Source organism: Silurus meridionalis, chromosome 25 (assembly GCF_014805685.1).
Source record: "Silurus meridionalis isolate SWU-2019-XX chromosome 25, ASM1480568v1, whole genome shotgun sequence".
Taxonomy (NCBI): domain Eukaryota; kingdom Metazoa; phylum Chordata; class Actinopteri; order Siluriformes; family Siluridae; genus Silurus; species Silurus meridionalis.
The window spans coordinates 12,230,001-12,242,595 of record NC_060908.1 but is presented as its reverse complement, the minus strand read 5'-3'; the positions used below and the strand labels follow the sequence as shown (position 1 = coordinate 12,242,595).

At 36.3% G+C, this 12,595-nt stretch overlaps 1 protein-coding gene across 8 annotated transcripts in view; it reads left to right on the top strand.

Moving 5' to 3' along the window:
• The window catches only part of dab2ipb (DAB2 interacting protein b), a 160,770-nt gene that overhangs the window by 71,707 nt on the left and 76,468 nt on the right, over positions 1-12,595 (top strand). For all 8 annotated transcript variants that reach the window (XM_046838901.1, XM_046838900.1, XM_046838904.1 and 5 more), the window contains one exon: positions 10,411-10,520. In XM_046838901.1, the coding sequence (XP_046694857.1) occupies positions 10,411-10,520 (110 nt within the window). The remainder of the gene's footprint in view (positions 1-10,410; positions 10,521-12,595) is intronic.

The following is a 12,595-nucleotide window of genomic DNA, read 5'->3' as shown; positions in this document are numbered from 1 at the left end:
TTTAGAGATTGGTTATCTTAGCCGACCAAAAAAACGACAACAAAAAAGCGGTCCAGTGAGACTCTTATCGCGCCTTACTGAGGTACATCAGGAAGGATTTGATTATGCAAATGTAAAAGAAAAGAAAAGAACTGAGGGACAATGAGCTCAATAGAAATAGCTCAGTTGGACTCTTTTGGATTTTATAAGTTATAACCAAATAAGCCAGTGGGGGTGTAACCATTTTTCCATTTTAACGAGAGTATACACTACAGCAGTTTCCCCATAACCATAACATGTAGATGTGCTATACATAAATATTTGAAAAAAAAAAAAAACCTTTGCAAGCAGATTAAATTACTTTAATAATGCCAACTGAAGTCGATGCAAAGTTTTACTTTATATTTACATAAGTAACAATTCAATTACTTTTTAGTTTTAGTTTTATAACCAATTTTTCTAAATTGGTCACTAAATTACACATTATAAAGTACTTTTGTACCCATTTAAAGTTCAATGTAATGTTATTGGAAATTCTCAGAGAAGTTACTTCATGCTATCACTTACATTGTAATAGCTGTGGACAGTATCGAAGTATTTTGAGTTTGTCAAGTATCTGTATTAATTCTCATCTTTTTAGAAAAACATTGTGTCCCTCCACAATTTGAAGTGAATAAACAAACTGTGTAGCCTCACCGTTCTCATGAGAGTTTCCTTCTTTATAATTTTTATAATATTCTTAATAATTTCCTTCTTTGTAAGGTATGAAGTTCAGGAGAATATAACTTGGATTTCTATAAATTATTTATACTAGGAATGGTGTATTTCATCCGCTAATGCATTATGGTCCCTGTAAGCACTCTGTCTGTCCACACTTTACACGATTATAACACAGAACTGTAGCATATATGTAGCATCTATGAAACCGTTTCAATACAATAATAACAATACCAACGATTTTTATGCAATAAATGCGTAATAACAATAGTTTAAAATCGTGCAATATTACCTATGTGCAATATGTTTAATAGCATAACTACTTATTGGTGGTCTCTTTTTCTTCTTTTGTATTTATACATCGTGTTGTATACACTGTATTATGTTTTTACTCTTTTTTTATATATATTTTTGCATATTTCTTTTTCTTTGCTGCTGTAACACAGAAATTTCCCCACTGTGGGATGAATAAAGGTATATCTTATCTGAACAAAAATCTATAACACTTCCCTAGTCTCAAAAACAATTCACGCATCAGAAACTTTTGTTATTAAGCAGTGAACCTGGAGACACCATAGATCTCATAATGTTCTTAGATGCATCTATTTTTATCCATAACTATATGTATATTATAGCGAATACCATACAACCGAAACTATTCAAACTATTGTTGATCTGATGTTTGAGAAGATCCTCCAGATGCCTCAGTATGTCCTCAGTATCAGTGTTAGTAGGTGGTCCCTAAGGGTGGTCTCTGATTGAAAGTGAATGTCAAATATATGTGTGTGGGGTAAAGTATTATAAAAGATTTGATGTATTAAACTGATACTGATGTATACAACTGTATTACACAGTTGACTTTTCTCAGACGGTCCTACATTCCATGACGGCTGTTAATATGTTTCTCAGGGTTCTTTGCTCCCTAATTAGAGGACAGTCGTTGCAGTTGACAGAAAACGACAGCTGCAGTATTCAGCTTCATTCTGTTTGCTGCATTGTAGGCAAAGAAACATAAAGATTAAGATTTGACTCTGAATATCCCTAGCACACGTCAATTCTCATAAGGTCATGCACTTTTTAAGACTGTTGTGTTTTTATTTTTCTAGTTATAGCTCGTGCTGTAAATAGAGTGTCATAGTCTGTGCCGGGAAAAAAGGAAGTTTCACAGATCTGGATATAGGAAGTGTCTGGCGTGAGCTGACTGTTAGACTTTACCCATGAAGCGCTATAAACTCTGAGCGACGGCGGCTCAAAGTCCTGCGTTATGTCTGTGGGTCACATGAGAAGCAGCACCATGTGTGTTTTCGGCACAAGGTAGTGGGGAAATTCAGGGAAGTTGGACAATCATAAGGATTCGGTAAAAATGGTGTAAACAGACGTTACGACAGCAGGGAATCGTAGGCCGTGGCAGAAAGTCAAAACAAAGGCGAGAGAAAGGACATACAATGAGGAGAAAAAGAATAAGGGAGAATGAGGAAACTATGAAAACTAATGGGGGGTGTTAGGTTTAAGTGTCTATTTTAAAAATAGCAAAAACCTTTTATTTGATTTGCTTTAGATAGAAATCTCTGTTCACGTCTATTTTGCTCACATGTCCTGCATTTGGGAATTCTCACTGTTTGTAGTCGTTTTTTTATGCTTTCCTTTATATTCTTCTCCATCAACTCTTTATACCTTAAATATGACCTAATAATGTAACCTTCCTTTCAATTAAACCCTATCTATTTATTACTTTTCCAGAGAGTTGTCTCCGTTTTCCAGACACTTATATGAACATAAATTTGGGCAGATGCTCATTCCGCCGGTCACGTCGCACCAGCGTAATGCTCAGATACAGGGCGAATACTAAATAAGTTAATGTTCACATCAAACATCAGAATGCGGAAAAATGTAGGGTTTGGCGACTTAAACTGTGGCATGGATGAAACTTTCAATATACAGAACGGTGCAGAAAACAAGAAACATTTCGCGAGGATTTTGCTCAGTAAACAGAAAGGTGATGTCCAGAAAGGAGAGGTCAGAGAGCAGTACAGCTAGGCTGGTTCGACGTTGACATCATAAAGATCTGACAAATCAGATACGCACTCGATAACTGCGGAGGGTGAACAAAGCATCTCAGAACTATAGGACTATGGCGGTGATCCGAGCAAAGAACTACGCTATAAATCATCGTGTGCTGTTAATTACATAATAACATAATTACTGTTTTATTGTATTTTTATTCTTTTTGCATCACAGCAATTTTCCATAGCCTACTATTTCTATTCATTAAAAAGCATGGCATTGTTTTTATTATTTCTTAGTGAAAAAACAAGTGTTCCTTTAATAACTGCTCTTTATGAAGACTTTACCTATTTACCAGACATTGGACACTCCTTACAAAAATACTAAAAAAAAGACCCCCACTGTATATAGAAATATATAACTATAATCCACTCATCCTCCTTTCATCTGCATTGACAAGTTTTTCTTTAAAGCACCTGACTTTAAATGACATCGCCCACGCACTATACTGAGTATTTCCGCTCTTGTGCTTCCACGTCAAATGAGTAACTGGCTTTTTTTTGTGGTTAGAGCAGTAACCACAAAAAAGCCTTCATATTGAATAAAGATAAAGATGTGAGTAGCACTTCTGTGTTCAGAATTAGTCTTTAGTTCAGAATATTTTTCTATTACTTCAGCCTTGATATAGTGGTTTGAAAGCTCCCTTTTGCACCGACTCTTTTTTTAAACCCTTTCAATAAAATCTTTACAATGAGAAACTTTTTCTCAGCATGTCAATACACACTATTTGTATCACATTTGGAAAGGGAACAGCATTTCGGATAGTGAGCGCAACAGAAAATTGCTTTTTCAAATAACTGATGGATTGTTGCTTGTTTTCAGGCATGAAGTCTCAGAATTCCAAAATTTCTTCCTTTAGCTTCCCAACAAATCTGGAGACATTTGGGGCCGAAATTATGACACAGTACTTCTGTTTTTATTGTTAATTAAGGCAGTATACAAGTCATTCAGGAGTCCCAGATTAAAGTACACAAATGAAATAATGATATTTATCAAGTTGTCTTAGGGCAGACTGATGTGACTGATACAGTATAAAACTGATAATGTAATACAGATAAAATCCCTATAAATTGTCACAATATATTTATATAATATGCCTTGAATATATTGAACTTTTGTACGAATTCTTTATATAAATGTTTTTTATTACTATAAATGTTACCACAAACTGAATAAAACCAGCTAGAACAAGTAGAAAATTTTTACATTCAAAATTTTAATTCTTAAAATGTCAATTTAGCTTTTATTAAAACCTGTAAATAATATAGAATATAAAACTTTAAATTATTATAGAATAAAAAAATAAATGCAATTGTAGTAAATGTAAATTTTTAGTATAGAGTTATAGAATATATATGTATGTATTATTATTATTATTATTATTAATACTATTATTATTATTATGATCATGATTAATATTATATTAATGATAATATTATTCTTATTGCTTTCATGAGAAACTTTAGCTGTTTTTTTGTCTTTTTTGTTTTTTGTCTTATGAAGTCAACACATTACTTCACAATAGCAGTGTCACATTTACCGGATTTGCTTTTGTTTTTATTAACGCACTGACTTCCTGTTGCCTCAGACAAAGACCTGAACATGAACCGGACATCAGTTTCAGAAAGAAGCTGAGAATCAGCTCTAAGTTCTGACTCACAGCCAACTAATTCACACCAAGTATACACACTTTAACACATTTGCAGTTACATTATAACCAGCTTACTATCTTAATACCATTTACTAAGAGTAATTTAAAAAAGTAACCGCTGGTTATACAACTTGTCCACCAAAACAAGCAACACCTTAATGAACATGTTTGTGGTTGTTAATTATTAAAATTCTGAATTGTAGCTGAAGGAAGTTTTTATTATTCATACCCAGAGACCAGAGTTTAAATTCTTAGGAACCTGATGTAGTTTTAAATTTAATATTAACTTTTTTTTTTAGTTATGAAGTTTCTCATTAGCACATAAACAAATACCACTTGCTTTTGCTTACTTAATTAACATTCATTAATATACCATAAGCAAGAATCCACTTCCAGAGTTTTTTTTATTTGATGTATACAAATGCAGAAGTTTGCCAATAATTGCCATTTTTAAAACATAAATAAGAAATATATTGAATTTAATCTTACATTTGTTTAGGATTGTCCATGAGACAGGTTACTTTCTGTGACCACTTACAGTATGTTGTAAACTTCATGCACTTCCTTTATGCACCTCCCAATTCTCACTTTTTAAATTAATTAATAAAAAAATGTATGTTTTTCATTGTTCAAACAAACACCAACTATTTAATTTTGGTTTTCAGTTGTTACTATTGGGACAATAACATTACAACAGTATTGTTGATGAAGAGGATGAAATTGGACATAAAGGTTTTATATTGTTACATTAATTTTTTTAAAGTAGAGCTCTCTCTCTCTCTCTCTCTCTCTCTCTCTCTCTCTCTCTCTCTCGGCTCTGATGTCTTTCCATTTTAAAGCAGTAAAGACTGGTTAATGACTGGTCTATCACAACTGAGTGATCCGTATCACTCACCTCACCTGGCTCCGCCCACTATTACCTAACTGACTCTGAACTACGCCTCTGCTTCCACAAATGGATTGATATAAACATCCAGGTTAGAGTCTGAGCTATTGTCCAACCTTCTGACCAATCAGATCTTAGAATTCAACCTCACTGTGGTATACTGCTTCACAATACCTACGTTTATGTTTTGTTCATGTTCAGGCTACTTCATGACTCTCGATTGGGTGTAACTAAATTCTGTGAGACATCACAAGAGCGAGGTTTATTCAAGGTGAATAAAAAAAATGTAATGTGAAAATGTTTTAAACAAATCCTTGCTGATTAAACAACTGAGATCGAGAGTTAGTGAAATGGCTTCAGTATTGTTGAGTCCTCAGAACATCCTAAAGCGGAAAGCCGGGAAACACTACGACATTCCTGCTCATAGTACAGGAAGTGTGTTTTCTGACCGTGTGTCTGGGTCTGTGTGTGTGTGTGTGTGTGTGTGTGTGTGTGTGTGTGTGTGTGTGTGTGTGTGTGTGTGTGATATAAGCCAGGTTGGAAGCTGAACATTGTTCTCATTAGGCTTTAAGATCCTTGATTTCTGATGCATATATTGATATTCACTGTATTGGTGTGTGTGTGTGTGTGTGTGTGTGTGTGTGTGTGTGTGTGTGTGTGTGTGTGTGTGTATGCTCGCATGGCATTATTCTGTCTTGAATTGACAGATGCAGAATGTGGATGCAATTTTTCACAACCTGGATGACATTAGCAACAGGTCCAGATTTTAAATTCTCATAGTTTTAGACTGTGTGTGTGTGTGTGTGTGTGTGTGTGTGTGTGTGTGTGTGTGTGTGTGTGTAGGCATATTTTATAGGCATATTTTGATGACCACTTATAATACCCTTACTTATTAAGTAGGTAGTACTGTCTATATCTGTATTCTGTGTATCTGTCTACTGTTTTTGAACATTTCAGGGCCTGAAGCAACTTATATTATTAAATAAAAGTAAAAAAGCCTAATGGTCCTCAATATTAGATATTAGCTAGCTTGTTGGTTGACTTTTTCCATTTCGATTGCAAGAAGCAGATGTAATCCAATCCATTAGCGTCCATTCCGTTAGTGTTTCCAGATCACATCTTCTTATACAAATATTCAAATTAAAGTATCTGATAACAACACAGTCATTTTTAATTGCGTGACTAAGCTAGCTGTCTGTTTATAGTGGTGTGTCAACTTTTTACGTCAACATCCACACATTCCCACTCAAGTGTGCTATTTAAACAAACTAAACAACAAATATTTGAACCTACAGTCTGTCATACTTAAAAAATATGCAGCTCAGGATCCCATTTTAGATCTTAATACATTAGAGTAGCTACTTAAATAAAATATATATATATTGTTTTTACGATTGTCAGGTTTGTTTACGTCTGGCATTGTAGATAGACACGCCCCCTCAACTGGCACAGGAATAAAGGGAGGTAGTCGTGTCTTAATTTTTACGGCCTTAGTTACTGGTTTATGCTGACATTTTGAGAAATTTGCTTTTAATTTGCAAAAGTCAGAAGTCAGGATCATGAAATGTTGCTGGATTTGTGTAAATCTTAAGGATTAGGTAAAGCCCTAATGTGTGTGTGTGTGTGTGTGTGTGTGTGTGTGTGTGTGTGTGTGTGTGTAAGACAGGTGGTAATGTTTTCCCAAGCCAGAATGATCCAAATTCCCCCTGAGATCTTGTTGTCATGGGAACAGCACAGCTCAGAAATTGGACTTTCTGCTTGACCAAATTTGAGTTGTCAATCAAAATGTCACCAGTGACAACGAAGGTCTAATAGAAACATGTGCTCGGACCACACAAGGACAAAGAGCATCTTGTTCCGCGCATGTGTGTGTGTGTGTGTGTGTGTGTGAAGGAGATAATAGATAAAGATGAGTCATTAGCAGTTTTCCTGTTCCAGATCATCATTTTTACCCTTAGTTACCAAAAAAAGTTGTCATCACAGCGCACTCTGATGTGTGCACACAAATACACACATAAACACATACATAAAATGAGACACTTTAGTGCATCCCTGTAGTTAGATAATGCTAACCTCAATGCTCGAAAGCTTTCAGAATCAGGTGGCTTTTGCATGTCATTTGGTGAAAGGGATGAAACTGGCTTCAACAGGATCTGAATGTACTTCTGTTTGTCCTCACAATGCAGGTACATAAAGACACACCCGACAAGACAAAAAATAAATAAATAAATAAATGCCACGTTTCACTCTTTTGCTATCACGTCACAACATCAATGTGCTCATATTTGCTCTGTGATGAGCAAGTCACGCTATATTCCCCGCAAACAGTATGTGTGTGTGCAGGATTCAATAATCCAACAGACATTGTATGGGAACTACAATATTCAATATCAATATCAATATTCTACCATGATTACTAGGGGCGTAACGGTACACAAAACTCAAGGTTTGGTACCTCAGTTTTTAAGTCACGGTTTGGTTCGATATCCATGCAGATAAGAAATGAAGAAACATAAAATCACTTGTAATTTTTTTATTCACACAGTTAATTATTATTAACATTTGTGAACAGTTTACATTTTTAAAACAATTTTAAATAAAATGGCCTCTTGTTTAAATATCAAATAATTTTGTATATTTTATAAAAGTAAATGCAATACACTTTTTATATTTTGATTAAATTAAGTAATCGATTAAATTAGCACAAATTACATTGATAAAATTTAAATTTAATAAATGGTAAAATGAAATTAAATAGATTACATTTATTAGACATTATTTGGGTAACACAGATACGTGTATATAAGTGTGTGTGTGTGTGTGTGTGTGTGTGTGTGTGTTTTACATTTAATATTTAACAAAGAAATATTAAATAAGATATGATCTAATTAATTGTTCTACTTATTTCAACACACTTTAACAAATGTCTTCATTCCTTCCACCCTTCATTTATTCACTCCATCGATATGTGGATTTGTCAGGATTTGCTTATTTTAATAGAAATTCTTGAAGTTGGGCGTAAAACTTAAAAGAATTTATATCTCAAGCCTGTCATAAAAACGCAGAAATTGCAATTTTCCGCATTTAGTAACAAAGGTTTTACAACACAGTAAAAATCATATATTCGGTACGGAGTGATTTGCCACACAGACACTGCGCTAACTCTAGTTTCTTTTTTATAGCCCTTCCACTGTTGTGTATGTTTTCAATTGTAATAATATTAATAATAAACAAAAAAAAAACAGTGACACTGCGCTCAAAATGCAAAGCGGAGACTAAAAACTTGCAGCTTGACACTTCGAACTCCGAACTGAAAGCCCTGTACCGAAACAGTTCGGTATGAATATGTGTACCTTTACTGCTGATTACACATGAGGGGGTCCGAACTGGGAGACCGGGACTGAAATACAATCTTATTTTACAATGATAGAAAAGGGGCACACATTAGGTGAACAAATTGAGAGATTTTTTTCTTGGAGACAAAAGCAGAAAACAAATAACAAGAGAAACAAACTAAATAATATGGAACCACACCAGGTGCTGGGAGGAGGAACTCGCCTCAACAACAAAACGTCCCAAAATAGTACCCTGAACATGTGTAGTTGTACAGAGAGAATCTATTGGCAACCGGGCCATGTTTGTCAACCTGTTGAGTAAAACCAAGTTTAAAAACTGTAGAAAAACTTTATTATTGGCATACACACACAGACACACACACACACACACACACACACACACACACGTGCACACGCGCGCACACACATTCTGTCCATGACTCATTCTCTTTCTAAATTCTCCCCCTGTCTTTCTCTCTCTCTTCATGTCTCTTTCTCTTTTTTGCCTCACCATCTCCATCCTTCTCTCCTATTCTGTCCATGTTTTTCCTTCCGTCCCTCCCGTCTCTCTCTCTCTCTCTCTCTCTCTCTCTCTCTCTCTCATTCTCTCAAAATCTCTCTCCTTATTCTTATTCTTTCCATGTCTTTCTCCCTCTCACTCTCATTCTCATCATCTCTCCCCTCCTTTTTATTCTTTTCATATATCTACCTCTCTCTTTCTCTCTCTCTCTCTCTCTCTCTCTCTCTCTCTCTCTCTCTCTCTCACACACACACACTCACTCTTTCTCTATCTCTCACACATACTCTGATTATATATACCCCACTTCCTCTCTATTTTTCTGTACCACATGCTCTGACTAAAACTAAGGTTTGTGTCCTCACACAAACCAGGCATCAAATCTCATTATTATGTTGACACTAAACTCCCCCTCCCCCCGATTTCCCCAGGCTAATGCTAATAATATCCATGTAGTATTCTTCATGGCTAATAACCTGCGATATAATGAGTTCTGGAGTTTCGTAGATTGCATATACACTGATCAGGCATAACATTATGACCACCTGCCTAATATTGTGTTGGTCCCCATTTTGCTAATAAAACAGACCTGAACCCGTCGAGCATCAACAGCGTTAACTTCTTCAGCAAATTGAGCTACAGCAGCTCTTCTGTTGCATCAATGAGACCCATGACCCCTGTCGCCAGTTCTCCACTGTGTCTTGCTTGGCACACTTTCGATAGATACTGACCGCTGCAGCCCAGGAACAGCCCCTCAAGAGCTGCAGTTTTGGAGATGCTGTGACCCAGTCGTGTAGCCGTCACAATTTGGTCCTTGTCTAAATCGCTCAAATCCTTACGCTCGCCATTTTTCCTGCTGCCTACACGTCAACTTTGAGGATAAAATGTATACTTGCTGCCCAATATTTCCCACCTACTAACAGGTACCATGATGAAGAGCTAATCAGTGTTATTCACTTCACCAGTCATAATGTTATGGCTGATTGGTGTATATTGTTGAGGAACATTATCCTCATGTTGTGGGAGTTCATTGAATGCCTTGAATTAAGCGTCACATTCCACAAACAACAAAATAGATGACATGCGCAGATCTGCCTCTTTGAAGAAGATATGATGGAAAAGCGTATGACGAGCCTTCTTTTTGTAGCACTGTGTGTGTGGTGTGTTAGGGCTTGTTGCGGCTTTTTGTGGTTCTGGTAGATAATCCTGTCGGTATTTGCATCACATCCTAACAGTCACTCCATGTTTTTCTCTGTTCCAGATTCGCCCCCTGAAAAAACAGGCCGGAGGCGGAGCATGCCCGGCTCCGCCCCTGACAAAAACCCAGCTGCAATGGAACCCACGGCTGCTGCCACGCCCTTCCGAGTTACAGTAAGCTGTTTTATTTATTGTTTCCGAAGACTAGAGATCTCAGGAAAAGTATATAATTACAGTGCCTTGCGAAAGGTGCCCTGAAATTTCCTTCTGTTTAATATTTTAATGAAACGATGGAATACCCGGTCATAAGTATTGTATCCACATCCCATTTGCTCTTCTAATTCTCTCCACTTTTCTGGGAAGATGTTCCACTAGATTTTGAAATGAGCTTGTGTAGATTTGTGCTCATTCGGACACAAGGGTGTTAGTTAAGTCAGGTACTGATGTAGGTGAGGTGAGGAGGCCTGAGGGGCAGTCAGCATTCACATTCATCACAAAGGTGTTCAACAGGGTTGAAGTCAGTGCCCTATAGCAGTTCTTCCACTCCAACCCATGTACACCATATCTTAATGGGGTTTGCTGTGTGCACAGGGGCGTTGTCATGATGGAACAGGTTTGGGTCTCGTAGTTCAAGTGAAAAAAATATTTTATGCTACTGCATCCGAAGACACCCGGTACAATTGTGTGTTTTCAGCTTTGCAATAAACATTTGGGAAAGAAACACATATGGCTGGAAAGTAGGGTGTCCCAATACTTGTCTATATAGTGTATCTACCAGCGTTACACACAGTGATGAAGCAATTTTGGTTCATTCCTCAGGTTGTTCAGGTTGTTCGGGTTGTTCAGGTTGGTTGGCTGATTAATAGATAACTGGTCAGGGGTCTAAATACTTTTGCTAGACACTGTACAGAGAAATATAATAATTCTAAAAACAGCCGTGTTAGTAGTAAAAAATAAATCAACATTGCATAATTTTCATTTCTTCAATTAATCAATATTTTTGTCTGTTTGTTTGTATTTAAACCCTTAGCTGAACATATATTGATGTGTTAACTGAAGATACACTAAAGATATTTCCTTCCCTGTCTTTTTTTGCGCAAAACTAATTTCCTCTTTTATGGTTTTTCCCGTGTAAGTTGTGGTGTCACTGTTTTAATTAAAGCGTGCCTCCATCCTCATAAACAAATTCTCAGTTCAGTTCCTAACCAAACTTCATTTCTCTCAGAACAGATGCAAGTTGCTCTAATAAACAGCTTCGTTTCTAGTTTATAGATATAGCTGCGTAACTGATCACACGTGATTTCCTGCAGTTAAATATTCAACATCCTGTCATTTAAACAGTTTAACGACATAGTTTTTTCCCTCTGAATTAGATGAACATGGTGAGATTAAAGTGAACATATGTGTAAAAAGAAACTTCATCAGAGGTTAGGTATTAATGCTTGAAGAGTTGCTGTGTTTTTTCAGCAATTGTTGATCGTTATACAATGGCAGCCTTGATTGCTCCAATCTGATAATCTGATTTGTCAGATTGGACTTGTTGGGTAATTTTTAGGTTACACTATATGGACAAAAGTATTGGGGCATTTGATTTTTTCACCCAGATCAGGTTTCTTTACCAATCTGGTAGGACAAAGTTTGAGGCACGCAATTCTATAGTATGTCTTTGGATGTGGTATCTTGAAATTTTTCCTTCACTTGATTTAGGAGACCCAAACCTGATCATGACAATGCAATTGTGCACAAAGCCAGTTTCATGAAGATATGGTTTACATGGGTTGGAGTGGAAGAGCTTGAATGGCCTGCTATAGAGCTCTGACCTCAACCCTATTGAACACCTTTGGGATTAATTAAAATGCTGACTGCACCCCAGGCCTCCTCACATCACCTACATCAGCACCTGACTTTACTTAACAGTTGTGGCTGAAGGAACAGAACTGTCCACATGCACACTCTAAAATCTAGTGAAACATCTTTCCGGAAGAGTGAAGTTTATTATAGGAGCAAATGGAAACTAAATGTAGAACAGGATGCTCCAAAAGTATGTGCCATCCAAATCTTATAGTCAGATGCTCACAAACCCTTGGCCATAGAGTGTATTAGCTTCAAGATGTCCCACAACATCAAATTTACCAATAAACTGATAAAAACTCAGATATGTTTTGACAAGTGAAATTGTTCAATCTCGAACAAAGATATCTCAAATTAACCAGTCAAGAACCAGTTCCCAAATCTGAGGAGGTAGATAC